We start from the raw sequence: 15,647 nt of genomic DNA on the forward strand, positions 1-15,647 counted from the left end.
TCGGTGGAAATGTCGGATTAAAACGCTGGCTTCGCCCCAAACAAACATGTTACCACTGCCGACTGACTACGAAAACATTTTTGAGGGTACAACCCGCCGGTGGATATCAGGTAACGGTGTTTTTCCCCTTTAAACGAGTTTAGCGAAAGTTAACGCGATGGATGCTACCAGCCACCAAACATCTCAAATTAAAGAGGAATTAAAAAAACGGAATATAACGTTTTACAAAATACCGTAAAATCAACTTTTGGTTGAAGTTCAGGAAAGTGGGCGTTTCTTCAAGTGTCAAATGTGGCCGAACAACATCAACACCTTCCTCCTCCTCCTCCTCCTCCTCCTCCTCCTCAGACCCCACCCGTCTGATTTTCATCGCTCTCGTGTCACAACATGACCACAAACTTCATGCGGCTGATTCGAGGTTGAGAAATAAAGTAAGAATGCGCGGAGGAGAAGCAGCAACAGGCTGTCCGTGCTCTATTAGAGATTAACCAGAAATTAAGGAGGACTATGAGAGACACCGACAGATTCGAGATGGACTCCGTGGCCGGGACAGAGGACATGGAGGGTGATACTGAGCTGGGCATGATAGACGAGGAAGTGGGTGAGAGAGACTTTGGCAACAAACTTGAGGTGTTTGAGGAGCCTGTGATTGTTTTAAAGCTGCCTGAGATACCAGAAATTCACCATTAAAGTCGTTATCTGGCCACTCATTCATCATTATCCTCAGTTTAACTTTCAAACTGGGCTTTTAAAGTTGTTTAAAAGTTGTGGCCCACAATCAAGTACTTTTCCTCTTATTATGTTTCATTTTGAGTTCTACTTTACTACATTTCAGGTAAAAAAAACCCAGCACTTTTTACTTTTACATTCATTTAAAATGTAGTTACTGTTGCATTGAGATCATAGATCCATTCAAAACATTTAGTCAGCTTAAAAAAATGTCCTGCGGTTTTATAAACCAGTCATCAGTGTTTAATGCAGGACTGTCAGATTAGTTTCAAAGTGTTCTCTAATGAGCACCTTTACTTTTGGTACCTTTTCTGCTAACAATTCTGTATTTAAGTAACATTTTGAATGCAGCACTTCTACTTATAATAGAGCCATTTACACTGTTTTGGTGCTATTTTTTACTGAAGTATAAATCTGCTGGAAATGAATGGTGTATAGTTCCCCTACTGGACACAAATACACCACTGTTCCTGACTTAATGAAACATCACCTCTTTCGGTGGATAATAAGACAGAAGTAAAGGATCAAAGAATTAGCTGTTTACTGTGCTCAACGTTCACATCATACACATGGCATGTGTAGCAGGACAACTGTTTAATGAATGTGAGGGTGAGGTGCACACTTTTTTAAAAGCTCACGCCCCCATAGCTGCCATTGCAGATGAATCTAGATAACAGACTGTGGGCGAAAAGCAGCTTGAATCCCTGTGTGTTTCTGATGTGGCTCCTCGAAAGGCCACAGCTTAGTGATCACATCTCTCCTCACTCTTTTGTCCCCTGCATTTCTTACATTCCTGATGCCACAAACTGAGACAGCAGCTAAACTTTGGAAGAAAATAGAAACCTCCAGCTGCAGCAAAGTATGTTGCTGTATGTCAGCTCACATGCTTGTATTTTATGGGACATATTTCTCAATCTATAAGCTCCTCTGTGTCTTGTCTTGTCCACAATGACGTACCGTTTTCACTCGCAGTTTACTGATGGACAAATGGTCCTTTGGGTTAATCTTGAGAGCTGTCAGAGCTACAGTATTCAAAGGGCCTTAACCATATGGAAATGTCTGGCGGTTTTCACACTGGATCACAAAGGGCATGCCAAAGTGCACTCTATTTAATGGCGCCTATATTCACTTAAGAAATTATTAATGTTCGCCGTCTGTTGTAGCCTGAGATAAGAGCAGAAAACACAGAAGACTGGCTCGGACAATTATTACAATTATAGGCACTAACTACAAATACTGATCTGATTCTCCTGCTGTGAAAGACATTATTCTATTACTCATTACGCATTCTACCAGATGCCATTAAATGCCCCAGTGTGAGAAGAATTTCCTGCCAGATGGTGAGAGGGACACTTGTCTGTGGCTTAAACTTAAAGAGTTCAGTGTAAAAATGTGTGTAATGCACATTTAAGCTGCACTGAATCAAAAGAACCTACTTTGGTAAAAAAAAAAAAGACGCATTTTTTAGTTAGTTTGGTCTGCTTTTATTATAGCATGTGTAGTTATGGAGGATGTTCTCTAGAGAGGAAGTGGGCGAGGGCTGGGTGGGTTTTAGCGGGATCAGATCCAACATGCTTTTTAGAAGAATCATATTTACTGACTCATCATAGGCTGCAGATGTTACGTTATGGAGTTTCTGTCGGTTTGGTGACTCTGTAGTTTGTGTCCGTTGTATTTACTTTACAGATCAAAGTGGTTACAGTGGAAAATAAAATATGTTGGCAGTGGGCACCACAGTATGACCTCCAGTCTGCAGCACACAACTGAAACACATAAATAAATCTGCATCAAAGTAACAGTAGCCTAAGCTGCAGTGATTCAGGAGTAGAAGTTCATTTGTTACTGGTTCACCTGCACGTCTTATGTCAAAATACTAGCAGACTTTCTAATGTAACAAGCTTTGTTAGAGTTCAGACTGTTAGTGGAGCACTTTGTCAGAGGAAAGTTCCCAGGGTGTTACTATGGCCAGTGTTTTGAAAACAACATCTGTCTTCAGTTAGTTTTCTTAGAGCTTTTATTTATTTGGAAAGACAGGACTTCCCCTATTAGATGTTGTGTCATCTGTTCTGCGAAAAAACCTAAACTGCATTTATAATATATTTATGAGGTGTATAGCATTGTGTCCTGTAGTCGATAGTACTGTCTTGGTTTTGCTTTTGTGGTTTAAATGAGTATTTGCTAAAGCACTGCAGCGCTGTCTGTAAATGGACAGACTGTTGGAGTACACTGCAGTGAGGGGTGACCCATTTTCTTTTTCCAGGGCGTAATATAACTTTGTGGTGAGGGAGCAAGTGGAGGGGGTTTAAACCCTCTGATAGTCTGTGCTGCTTCCCTGAGGTGGATCGTGGAAATGGTTCTAGTCAGCAAATAAAGTCAGAATGGACTTCTTAAGGCTGATACTGACGTGATAATATAACGACAGTATATCAGCTGCTAAACTTTTGAATTCATCAAAACATTTATGTACTTCTCAGACGATGGTATTGAAGGTGGAGATTTTCAGCTGTCCATATCATTACCGTCTAAGAAAGGAAGTGAGAAACACCACTGGAACAATGTACTATCAATCTATACTTAAAATGTGCTGCCTACAATAATGTATTTCTACAATGTAGTGCAGTATCAATACGCCAACGTCTTACACTACATCTATGTTTTTATTCTGACTCATAGCCTCAGGTGAATAAACAGCTCACAAGTAGCTGACAAACAGACCTCAGCTGACCTCAGCTCACCACATAATCAGTAACCCTTTTTAAAAGTGTTGTTTGGCCCTCATGAGAAATCATAGACCATACATGGTTTTTTCACTTTTAAACTGTTAGTAACTGTAAAAATCAGCAGCTAAGCATACGTCAGAGTATGTAAAAGTAAAAGTAAAAAAAATTTTTTTAATTATTAAAGTCATTGGAATTATTATTGTATTAAAAAACTATGAATAATATAACAAAACTACATCAGATTTAATATACATACAATAAATATATTTATGCTAATGCTGCCAGTAAGACATTTATTGGTGCAGTTTACTGCTCTGTATTTACTTTTACATACAGCATTTTAATCATCCTGCTAACATTTTGAGTAACTATCCATCTAGTTTAGTGATTCTTATCATTTCTTTATTCCTATTTACGTATTTGCTCTTTCTTTCGCAGTTTACCCGGAGGAGTTTTTACCAACATATCACAGTATTAAAGAAGGAACAACGATAGCCAAAGCACAACTGGTGAGTCAACATATAATAATAATAATATCAATCAAATGTACTCCATGTGTACGTTAGCTGATGTCGTCATACTGTCCAGGTGTCTATTACTTCTGTCAGCATCAACACACTCGTGGCATCTTTAACACACACACGGCACACTAACACCTTCAACACAAACTTCCAGAGTCTTCCACAAACACACACAGCAGATGTTCATGTTTTTACTATGTCCTTTATTTTATCAACTATACCTTTGTGCTTTTACAATACCTCAATATTACTTGACACTATGGCAGTAATTTTTGTTACATTCATGCCAATAAAGCAACTTGAATTGAGAGAGAGACAGACAGAGAGAGAGAGAGAGAGAGAGAGATGAAGGGCGGGTGTCATAATGTCTGTTGACTCTTCCCACATCTCCAACATGACCCACATCACATGTTGAATAGTCTGGTGAGGGTCAACCTTTAACGACAGTGTCTCTGCACAGACTGTCCACTCTCTGTTCACCATGTACGACATTATGAAGGAAGAGGAGTACGAGTTTCAGGCCGTAGACTTACCCGATGAGCCTTGTTTTTGCCCTCAGACAGAGTTTAATGACAAACCGGACTCCCTATTCTTCAATGATGGCGTGAGGAGGATCGACTTCATCCTGGTCTATGAGGATGAGGATAAGAAGGATTTTGAGAAGAGGCACACGTTCATGAGGCGAAAGGTAGGTCTCTCATTTTTAAAAATCTTTTTGAGCCGCTTGGTTCAGTACAGTTTATCATATTAAATCTGCAGGTATTTTAAGCACCACAAGTGCTGCTCACATTAAACTTTACTCGCAAATTGTAATCACCTGTAAAGGGTTACATGTTTTTTGTTTGTTTTGTATTTTTGAGCAGGTTTGGCCTCTTTTAAATTACATACAGTCCCAAATTCATTGGCTACAAAAACACTGAAATGAATGACAATAAATGATAATATATCAGTGATGAAAATGAAGCATTGAATCTTAAATTTTAAAATGTTTAAATTAACATTTCATAGCTAATCTGTCTTTACGAATAAAATACTATTTTTATGAATGGAAGAGGGTTTTTGCAGAAAAAAGTTTAAATTCATATTTACTCAGTAAAAGAATTGACAAGAATTGGACTCAAAACGTGACACAACAGAGTCAAACTGAAATTTAAATAAGACAAACATAAGGCCGAATGTGATATGGCTTGTATGTTTTATTACACATACCAACCGTATTTGCTCTTGGTTATTTGTAAAGGGAGTTTTTATTTGCACCAGGATTAATTAATTGCTGGTGCTGGTGAATGGTCAGCACAGTACGCAGACATTTAAAATAATGCTTTAACCTTTCATTAACCAGGAAATGGGACCGAATTCAAATTCATATTCAAATTCAAGTAAATTCATAGTTTTTGCTGTGCCTTTGTACCTCTATAGTTTACATTCATTCAACACACTGGATCGATTCCCTGAGGGAAGTTGGGGAAATGAATAGTGTTATCTCTTCACCAGAACTTTGGCAAGAAAATTCAAATCAGATCAGTCTGGCCAGAAGTCTCCTCATCTGAACTTGAACTCTGTCTAACATTATTATGTTGGTGCAGGAATGTGTGCGGAATGAAGTGCACAAATTAGGGACACTGGGACATGAATTGACAAACCCAGGCGTTGTTTGTTGCTACTGATGTCTGTCACAATAGGTTTACAGTGAGGAATGTGTAATATAATGCTCATAATACTGTAGATCCACAGAACCTTACAACGTGTTACCTGCAGTGTTGCAATCGTAACCCTCAGGTGGTTTTGAAATGGAGACTCTGCATTGTGAAGTCATACATCATTAATTGGTTATTCATAAAAGTTTGGCAAAAAGTTTAATGGGTGAATACATGATGGATAGACAATGGGTTTGTTGTTAATGGAGGTAATGGGTGAAGACATGCCTGCAACTCACAGAAGCACAAGCTAATCAGCCAGTTTTAGCCAGTTCCTTGGAGAACGCTTGCAGAGCTGTTGCAAGTCAGAGCTCATGAGCTTCTTCACCGCAGATCTACTGGGACTGAGGCAACTCCTCATTCATCATCACCCAAAAGCAAACTAAATCCAGTGAGGGATGAGAGGTGCAGCAGTCTCTACCAAGCACTTTGTTTTTCCAGAGCCAAACAGAAGTTGCAAAACCTTTTTTCTGCTCTGCCTCTGAATGCGGGACGGGTGTGGTCCACTTCAGACAGCCTTAGCTAAATTGTTATCTTAAGATTAAGCTAAATTGACTTGTATATCAATATTTTTATATCAGTATTTTGTTACGTTTGTGTAAATCTTCATACACTTATATTTCCTGCGTGTGATGAAAACAGGGTTGGCTAAAATAAACAGTATTCCTGAAAAATGTATAATGGTGTCACATTAAGCTTTTCTTTCTCAATAGACAATTTCAAACATGTTTGATTGCTTTTTTGTGTGTTTTGGGAGGTTTTGGAAAGCTGTGTAGCAGTTCAAAGAGTGTAACCAGCATTTAGTTCACTGTAGTGCGATGTTTGATGACGTGCCACCAACAAGAACCTGCTCGGACATGCCTCATCACCACTATGCACAGTGTAAATAATGTCCTCTGTTATGGAAATGGAAAAATGTCCAAATAAACTAGCTGTCAGCTGTGCAATTTGCTTTAAATAAACATATCTAAAGGTCAGTTTGAAACAAAAATATTGCTATAAATATTATTGTTGAATAATTAGATCACATTGAGGTTGGTAGGGTGATCTACAAATGTTTATGCAAAACAGGCCTATTTTCTGTCAAGTCTGTCTTGGCTCTAATGAAGTTAAATAAATGTATCTAAATTGTAAATGTGTCTAGGCATCGTTTGACAAATGCTCAGAGTCTTTACGCTGCTGAAACTCCTCTCTGTGTTCTTCTCTGTAGAGACGGCGAGAGTACTTCGAGGCCAGCCTGATGAAGATGGGAATAGAGCTGGAGGCAACACAGTCTGTAAGTAGACTGCACTCTGTGAAGGTTCCTCTCATTGTCACATACTTTAAACCAGTCCTTTATGTGCTTCAGGTGATAGATGAGAAACTGATGTTTGTGAAAGTCCACATGCCGTGGGACGTACTGTGCACCTATGCCGAGGTCCTGCACATCAAGCTTCCCATCCAGCCCAACGACCTGTCCTCCCGGCCCTCCCCGTGGCGCTTTTTGTCCTGCATCACCAAACCCTTCTACCCCAACAAGGACCTGATCACCAAGGAGGCCGAGTTCTTCACCGCCCCCTTTGAGAAAGACCGTCTGGATTACTTCTATATGAAGGACAAAGACGTCTTCTTCACCCCGGCCATGAGGAGCAGGATGGCAAGTAGTCTCATGTTGTCCCAATCTAAGCATATAAACAGATCGGTAGGCTGAAGATCAACTTGACCACAAAGATTAAAAATCTTGTCTTCTGTCAGGCTTATTACATCTTGAGTCGTGCTCCCTATGAAATACGAGGGAGCATAAAGAAGTTTGGCATCACCAAACTGCTGGATGGTGGAGTGTACAAAGCTGCCTATCCCCTCCATGATGTAAGTGATGGGATTTTCCACTTCCTTCTCGTCATTATGAGTCTCCCTGTGAAACAATATGTTCAGTCGCTTATTATTAGGTATGATTTATGTCTTGCCTGGTTTGTAACAGTCATATTTAGTGTGGTTTTATGCTACGAGTGAAATAAAAATCGACTGAAAATGTCTTTTATTTGTTTTATTTCCGTGTTTCAGTGCAGGTTCAATGTCAAGTCCATAGAGGAGAGCTGCCCCAACGAGAGATTTCTGCTCTATCAAGAATGGGCTCATCCCAAAAGCTTCTACAAGATGCAACCACTGGACCTCATAAGGTGAACACTGTCTTTTATGGTTTCATCGAGTACTAGAATGACTTACCTTCCCTGTGTGTTCAAGCAGGAGCAAAATCTTTTTTATGTCTTTGTCCTTGCACATTGTTTTCCTTTGTGTCCGAAGGGAGCCGTTGAGCCGCAGTGGTAGTCCTTTAAAAAATACCTTTTTTTTTTCTCCTAGGAAGTATTATGGGGAAAAGATTGGCATTTACTTTGCCTGGTTGGGTTTCTACACAATAATGCTCGCTCTGGCTGCTGTTGTGGGACTGGGTTGTTTCATTTATGGATGGAAGACTCAAGACACCAGCACCTGGAGGTACATGTCCTCATCGACACTCCCTTTAAGAATGATGAATTTAAATTGAATTATGCATATGTAATGTTTTGGTGATTAATCAATATGATTACACATCCTCATTATGCCCATTTTTCACTCTAGGGTTCGTCTTTGCTACTTTTTATAGATTGCCCTGTTTGATTATCTGTCTTCTGTGTTAAATATATTACAGCAAGGAGGTGTGCGACCCTGAAATTGGAGGAAAAATTGTGATGTGTCCACAGTGTGACAGGGAATGCAAATACTGGAGGTTGAACAGCACCTGCGAAGCTTCGAAAGTGAGTTTTATTTTATTTCAACAGTGACTGAATTTTCACAATGTTTTTCCACTCTGTGCTCGCACTAATGTTGCACAATATGCAATGGACAAATAAAGGATCTATGTATTATACAGTATATCCTCCAAAAGGAATGCGCAGAGTTTCTTGATAGTAATTAATTCTAATATGATTTTTGCAATGTTAGCAGATATGTAGGCTATAACAGACATTACTGAGTAATGAGCCTTCGGACTGCAACCCTTCACCTGTTGTTGTTGTTACTGCAGTTAACAATACAGTTACAGAATTTCCATATTTAAATGTGCATGGCTGCTATTATCCCTAGTGGCACAGCAACAGTTTCATTTTGAACTAACCAGGAGACAGCTGTGACAATTTTGACTGCAGTGTTTCTCTTTTTTTCCTCCATCTTTGCAGAAACTCTGTATATTTGATAACTTTGGAACCCTGGTATTTGCAGTTTTCATGTCAATCTGGGGTAAGTTTAAACAATTTTAACAAGATGTCAGTTCTCCACAGATCTCCACAGAGCGTATCATGTTTTATTTGTAACTATTTTTATACTATTTTACTTGTAACTCTTTTGTCCTCATCTTTGGCTTTATTAAAGATCAAATTTAGAGCACATAAGTGTTAATGAAGGAAGACACTCACAATACTGTGTATGTAGTGGTGTTTCCTTCTTTCTCAGCCCTGCTTGTTTTTTCCCCGTTCATTTCCTGGCTGTAGTAACTTTGTTTCTGGAGTTTTGGAAACGCTACCAGGCAGAGCTGGAGTACACATGGGACACTGTGGAGTTCCTGGAGCAGGAAGAGCCACCTCGCCCAGAATATGAAGCAAAGTGTATCTATGAGAGGAAAAACCCCATCACAGGGGTAAATCACACACACAGACTTTTTCCAGCTAATCTTGTATCCCTTAGTCAGAAAACTAGTTTAATCCCCAGTTAAAACAAAACTAGAAAAAACTGAATTCACCAGCTTTGTTTGACAGGTAATTTTTCGAGATACTTTATACATCTTGTTGTTGTTTAAGTTCAGTGTTTCATACTGTTTTTTGTGAATCAGGTAAAAGAAAAAGTGCCGTATACAACCTGTGGACGATGTGTTCGAGTGTCAATAGGAATTGGGACAGTCCTATTCTGGGTAATGTAAATACATTTAAACCAATACAAATATTAATTAATTACTCATACATTTTTGGAAATTTAACTCTCCATATAGATTGAATTGTAAATTGTATACTTGCTTTAAACAAATGACATTTGCATGTTCAGCTAACATGGAGTATAAACGACTCTTAGGTATTTCTAACTATTTAAACTGGAAGTGAACTAATTTCTATTACATCAGTTAGTTTCAAAATAGTAGTTCTTTCTAGGAAGTAATTCAAAATGTATTCAGGAATTATTGAGAAACAGCTCCATAAGCAAAGAATTGAATATTTTTTCAATTACAAATCAGAATATGTATTAATGTTTTTAACTGTATTTTGTCCATTAGATTCTGTTGATTGTGGCGTCCATTGTGGCCATCACTGTCTACCGCCTGGCTGCGTTTTTCGCCTTCTCAGCTAAACTCCGAACGCAGGACCTGAAGGAGCTGGAACCCTTAAAGGAGTATGTGACGCCTCAGATGGCCACTTCTGTCACAGCCTCCCTCATCAGCTTTGTTGTAATTATGATCCTCAATATTCTCTATGAGCGGGTCGCCATCTGGATCACAGACTTTGGTGAGTTTACATTGTACTTCTGCCCAGTACTGACCTGCAGGTGGTTCAACTGTCATGGAAAAACGAATTCTGAATAGATGGAGAGACACCAACTGTCTGTCAGAGAAGCGAAGAGTGTGTATTCAGGCTACTTCCTTTTATACAGTGAGACACACAGAGTGACCTCATCTTGTTACATTTCATAAAACATCGCAACAACATTCATATTTCACACAGAGCAATACTTCAATACAATACAAACATACCACCTCTTTAAGATTTAAGGTACGTCATCACACGTTGTTCATGAGAAAGCTGTAATGCTACTTTTGCGAGGAACAGTCACTTCTTAACGGGAGAGCAAGCTGGGGGAAAATATACGTCTTGTCTTGTCTTGTCTTGTTGTGTCTTCGTACGACTCTGACTCTGAGACATAATGATGCAGAGTATCTGAAATCCAATCTGGCTGTGGGAAAAGGTCAGGTGGGACGTTTTTATCTCCAGGATCATCATTAGGTGGCGTTTCAAATGTAACCATTTCGTGTGATACAGACTTGTATCAAGGAATTACATAACAGCCACAGAAAGCTAGGAGAGCCAAAGCAATCACAATCTCTGTGAGACATGATAGAATAGGCGTTTTCCATTTCCTAAACATTGATTTGATTTTTCTGTTAGTTCATTAGGGCTAAATGCATTTGTCTTTGCCATGCTTTCTGACAACCTTTTCCTTTCCCTACATTCTGCTTCATTCTTTCACATCTGTCAATACTTCTTATGCTTTTCTACTCTGTGTAGATCCTTTGTCTGCCTTTTGTTCCTTCAATTTCTTTTCCTCACTTTCAAGTCTGTCTTTGAGTATATCAAGCTGATTTATGCTAAAACTTCCTCCAACTGGGAACCCATATTTTTCTCTCCAAACTGGACAATGCGATGAGGACGTCTCCTCAAAGAGTGGTATTTCTACAACCCCCTCACTAGGGTTTCGTGTGATTACCTAATAGACCAAGACTCACTTTCTCTATTTCACACTAGTGGGACTCGAACCCTCACCCCCTCACTAGGGTGAGTGTGATTGACAAGATCATACATTTTCCATTACACAACCCTGAATCCTTTCTTATCTGACACATAATTACAGAGCTTCCCCGGACAAAGACGGACTACGAGAACAGCTTGACTCTGAAGATGTTCCTCTTTCAGTTTGTCAACTATTACTCCTCCTGTTTCTACATCGCCTTCGCCAAAGGGAAAGCAGTTGGTTTCCCTGGAGAGCCTGTTTATCTCTTGGGAAAATACCGGAACGAGGAGGTACCGTTTGTCCACCGAGCTGTCACATGTCCAACTTATTAATTTGTTATTCTTGACTCTTGAGTTGTGACTTGTTGTCCTGCAGTGCGACCCTGGTGGTTGTCTGATTGAGTTGACAACTCAGCTGTCTGTCATTATGGGTGGAAAAGCCATCTGGAACAACATCCAAGAGGTCTTGCTACCGTAAGAAGTCAGAATCTAACACCAATCTTTTTGGCAGCTTAGCACAATGCAGCTTATAGAAGCAGCACATCTCCAGTGAACATAAGTACATTTGAGTGTCGTCAATATCACAGAGCTAATATAGCTCATAATATATCACCTTCACAGAGTCATAGAGTGTCACTGTGTATGATCTCTTCCACCCCTCCACAGGTGGGTGAAAAATTTGATTTTCCGTTACTGCACCCGTGTGGCGTCAGAGAAGGTGATTCCTCGGTGGGAGCAGGACTACCGTCTCCAGCCCCTTTCAAAACTGGGACTGTTCTATGAATATCTTGAGATGGGTAAGAGGGGAAAAGAGTTTCCTTCAGTCCCTTCGTCTGCCACATTCTCAGCTGCACACCTGGAGCCGGTTGCACAAGCTGTTCTTAAGTCCAAACCTGCGTAATTATAATGCAAGTGTGTAAAGTTAAGTGGAGACTTATGTATTGTTACATTACAAAACAGGTTGCACCACACAAAGTAGTTCTTCCATACAGTAGTGATCAGTTGTTACTAAATGTTTAGACTAAACTGTCAGGGCAAAGTAGCTAATGATTTCTTGACATAAGAGGTCTTTTACCACAGAATACCATAGATTACCGTACCAATACCGTGGAATACCTTAGATTACCATAGACTACTCTAACATAGTATAGATTGCTAATAATACCATAGAATACCATACAACACCATACATTACCGTAGATTACAGTACCATACCATAGAATACCATATTATACCATAGAATACCATATTATACCATAGAATACCATAGATACCATACCACCACATTCTTTTACCACCATGCACCATTAAAGTTTTAATGGTGCAACCCAATTCAGTAAACTAGTTTGAAACTAGCTAGTAAGTGACTAAGATCTCATGAAGGAATTGACGCACAATAAGTAATAGATATATAAACACCTGGGTCGTCTCTGCAGTGCCTGTCGTTTACATACACATATATTGTCTCTCCCAGTCATCCAGTTTGGCTTTGTGACCCTGTTTGTGGCCTCCTTCCCTCTGGCTCCGGTCTTGGCTCTGGTCAACAACCTGTTTGAGATCCGGGTTGATGCTTGGAAAATCACCACTCAGTTTCGCCGCATCGTGCCAGAGAAAGCTCAGGATATAGGAGCCTGGCAGCCCATTCTCCAAGGCATCGCTATATTGGCTGTTGCAACAAATGTAAGCCACAGTTCACACTGAGTTATATGCTTTTGAGGTACAAATCTAATATAATCTTATAAAAGACCTCCTCTGTAAATCCTACTTTTGTAAAGGACATTGCTCCGTTTAATCTATCTTTTTGGCTAACCGTGTTAGTGCAGAGGTTATACAACAATAAATATTGCCATTAATGATCAATTTACTGCTCTCACCACATTTCCCTGGTGTCGCGGTGTCTCAACAGGCCATGATCATTGCTTTCACATCAGACATGATTCCACGGTTGGTCTACTACTGGTCTTTCTCTGTGTACCCGTATGGAGACCACGCTAATAACACCATGGAGGGCTACATCAACAGCTCGCTGTCTATATTCTCCATCAACAACTTCTCCAACCATAGCAGGCCCATGAACACACCGAACAACATCACCACCTGCAGGTACAAACATTGGCCTGTTTGTGTGAGCTGTATTCAGATTTCCCAGCCAGTCCTCCCACCCCAACTGTGACTAAAACAAATGTGAATACTTTTACATTGAACTTCATAGACAAAATTAGATTTTTTTTACATGATAGGACACATACATCATTTTATTTCTTTTTAAAGATATTATTGATGATGTTCATGTGATTAATTATTCCTGAACTATCTGTAAACATATTGGATGGCTAAACTCACAGCAGTGTGTTCCCTTTGAGCTGAGCCAGCTATCTGGTTTCCACACAGTCTCTAATTTCTGTAAATTATTAAAATGACCAGAGATAACGGTGGGATGGAAACTTATGGACCAAATACACCTTCATCATATGGAGACTCTTGACAAGAAATCAAATAAAACAAGAGTTCAATAGATGACTGGTGTCAGAACTAGTTGTGTGGTAAGTCTTGTTTGGAAGCTAATAAAACCTTTTCTTTTTTAGGTATCGAGATTTTCGGTATCCTCCGGGGCACCACAGGCAGTATGAATACAATATGTATTACTGGCATGTGATCGCTGCCAAAATGGCTTTTATAATTGTTGTAGAGGTGGGTATGAAAACAGGAAAACTCCACGATGCTAAAAAATATACTACAAAATCATTAATTATTAAAACATACTAATGGAGATTCCTTCTTCTCCTCACAGCACATTGTTTATCTTACGAAGTTCATCCTGTCCTATGTGATCCCAGACGTCCCCTACGCTGTCAAAGAACAGATCAAACGAGAGAAATACTTGACCCAGGTCATCCTTCATGAGACCAACCTCAAGCTGGTGACCAAGCGTTTGAAGCCAGCCGAGGACGAGGCTGTCGAGCACACAGAGGAGAAAGTGGCGATGGAGGAGATGGACCTTGATTTCTGACAGTGGACGAATATGTTCATATGTAATGACCCAGTCTTTTACAGCATCCTCTCACATCTGTTTAAATACTGAGCGACACCTTGTGAACCAGCGACAAAGTAAGACCCGAAACAAGGCGTGAACTTTTGTTATGGAAAATGTGTAGCAGAAACAAGCAGTCTGAAGCTTCTCTAGAGGCTGTTGGACAAAGAAAGGAGAAACCACTGTAGTCTTCCCCCCAGACTGATGTCCTCTCGCCAGTTAGGAGTTCATCCATAGCACTTAGAGGAAAACATAAACGTAAGATTATTAAGTACATGATTGGTCGAAAGCTTCGGAAAAACTTGCACGTAGATCTTGAGCTCGGATTTTTTTTTCTATGCCAGCACTGCAGTGTCTCACTCCGTCCACTGAGCTACATGCTGGGGGCTCAAAGCTTTCACCCTCATGTAACCAACAAGTGCCACAGCAGGGTGATTGTCATGATATATCAGTATTATTATATACAAAATTGCACCACTTCTGAAGAGCTTCTAACTCTTCCATCTCTGTTACTAGAACTAAAAAGCTGCCAGGAGTTCAAAGAGAAATAGACGAACAAAACTGGAGCTGATGCCATGTAAAAGTTTGATGTTTACGCTCATTCGTCAGTGCACCAAATGCAGTAGAGTTTACTCTATATTTTTAACTATTGTAAAATGAACGAATTGCAGCCGTGTGAAGTGGTTTGGTCGATGATGTGAGTACAGTCTGTGCATGTACTGGCGTCCACTTTGCTGTTGTGTAGAAGATTTTGCAGAGTTGTAGTCCTGTGCCATGACCACTGCGCTGCACCACATTTTGACTGCATGTTATTTCCTGTGGTAAAAGCAATACAGTAATTTAACCTTCTTCTGTGTTGTTGCTGAAACCTTTCGATACCTCTGCTGTATTATTGCCACGCCTTGTGATGTAAACAAAGGCACTATAATCACCATGTGTGTAACAGTATCATATACCAGTAATATCTGACAATACAATGCATTTCTGTTCTGTCCTTTTGTTTTACACAGTGCCAAGAAATTCTGTTATAAATTCTTTTAAAAAAATCTATTAAAAAAATCTTTCCACCAATGTGTAATTTTTTAACCCGTGAGAAAACTGTGACGTCCCAGTGTACTGACAGTGCCTGGAGTACACTTGTACATCACTGCAGCAAGATGACATTTAAAATCTTTTCTCTCTTCTCTCTGTATATCATGTACAGTATTATGGAGGAAGAGGAGTGCTGATATATATTCAGCTCTATTAGGATGCTTGTGGAAACCATAACAACATCCATCATGTCCCTAAAATCACACACAACATCAGTCGGTCGCGGGGCTGTCACGCTAAAACACAACGACCATAGAAACATTAAAAGCTTTTGCAAAGATTGCATCTATTGCAGGGCTGTTGGGTTGAGTGTACAGGTAATAAACCATGTGATGTCATGCTGTAAAAAT

General features: G+C 39.7%; 1 protein-coding gene across 1 annotated transcript; it reads left to right on the top strand.

Moving 5' to 3' along the window:
• The first annotated feature begins 422 nt into the window (after nt 1-422).
• On the top strand, nt 423-15,266 carry ano6 (anoctamin 6). The gene is made up of 20 exons (XM_070853626.1): nt 423-601; nt 3,888-3,958; nt 4,530-4,658; nt 6,878-6,943; nt 7,016-7,303; nt 7,402-7,515; nt 7,711-7,826; nt 8,008-8,142; nt 8,336-8,441; nt 8,862-8,922; nt 9,174-9,319; nt 9,512-9,589; nt 9,947-10,175; nt 11,296-11,465; nt 11,551-11,648; nt 11,841-11,971; nt 12,649-12,854; nt 13,081-13,277; nt 13,760-13,865; nt 13,966-15,266. The coding sequence occupies exons 1-20, from the start codon at nt 508-510 to the stop codon at nt 14,182-14,184; spliced, it is 2,760 nt and encodes a 919-aa protein (XP_070709727.1). The 5' UTR covers nt 423-507; the 3' UTR covers nt 14,185-15,266.
• The last annotated feature ends 381 nt before the right edge of the window (nt 15,267-15,647 follow it).

Source organism: Pempheris klunzingeri, chromosome 22 (genome assembly GCF_042242105.1).
Source record: "Pempheris klunzingeri isolate RE-2024b chromosome 22, fPemKlu1.hap1, whole genome shotgun sequence".
Lineage (NCBI taxonomy): Eukaryota > Metazoa > Chordata > Actinopteri > Acropomatiformes > Pempheridae > Pempheris > Pempheris klunzingeri.

What these genes read in the sequence shown, in the direction of transcription:
- ano6 (XM_070853626.1), top strand. Translation starts at nt 508, where the DNA reads ATGAGAGACACCGACAGATTCGAGATGGACTCCGTGGCCGGGACAGAG. An exon ending in ACACGTTCATGAGGCGAAAG is followed by an intron (nt 4,659 to 6,877) that starts GTAGGTCTCTCA and finishes TCTTCTCTGTAG; the next exon opens with AGACGGCGAGAGTACTTCGA. An exon ending in AACAACATCACCACCTGCAG is followed by an intron (nt 13,278 to 13,759) that starts GTACAAACATTG and finishes TTTCTTTTTTAG; the next exon opens with GTATCGAGATTTTCGGTATC.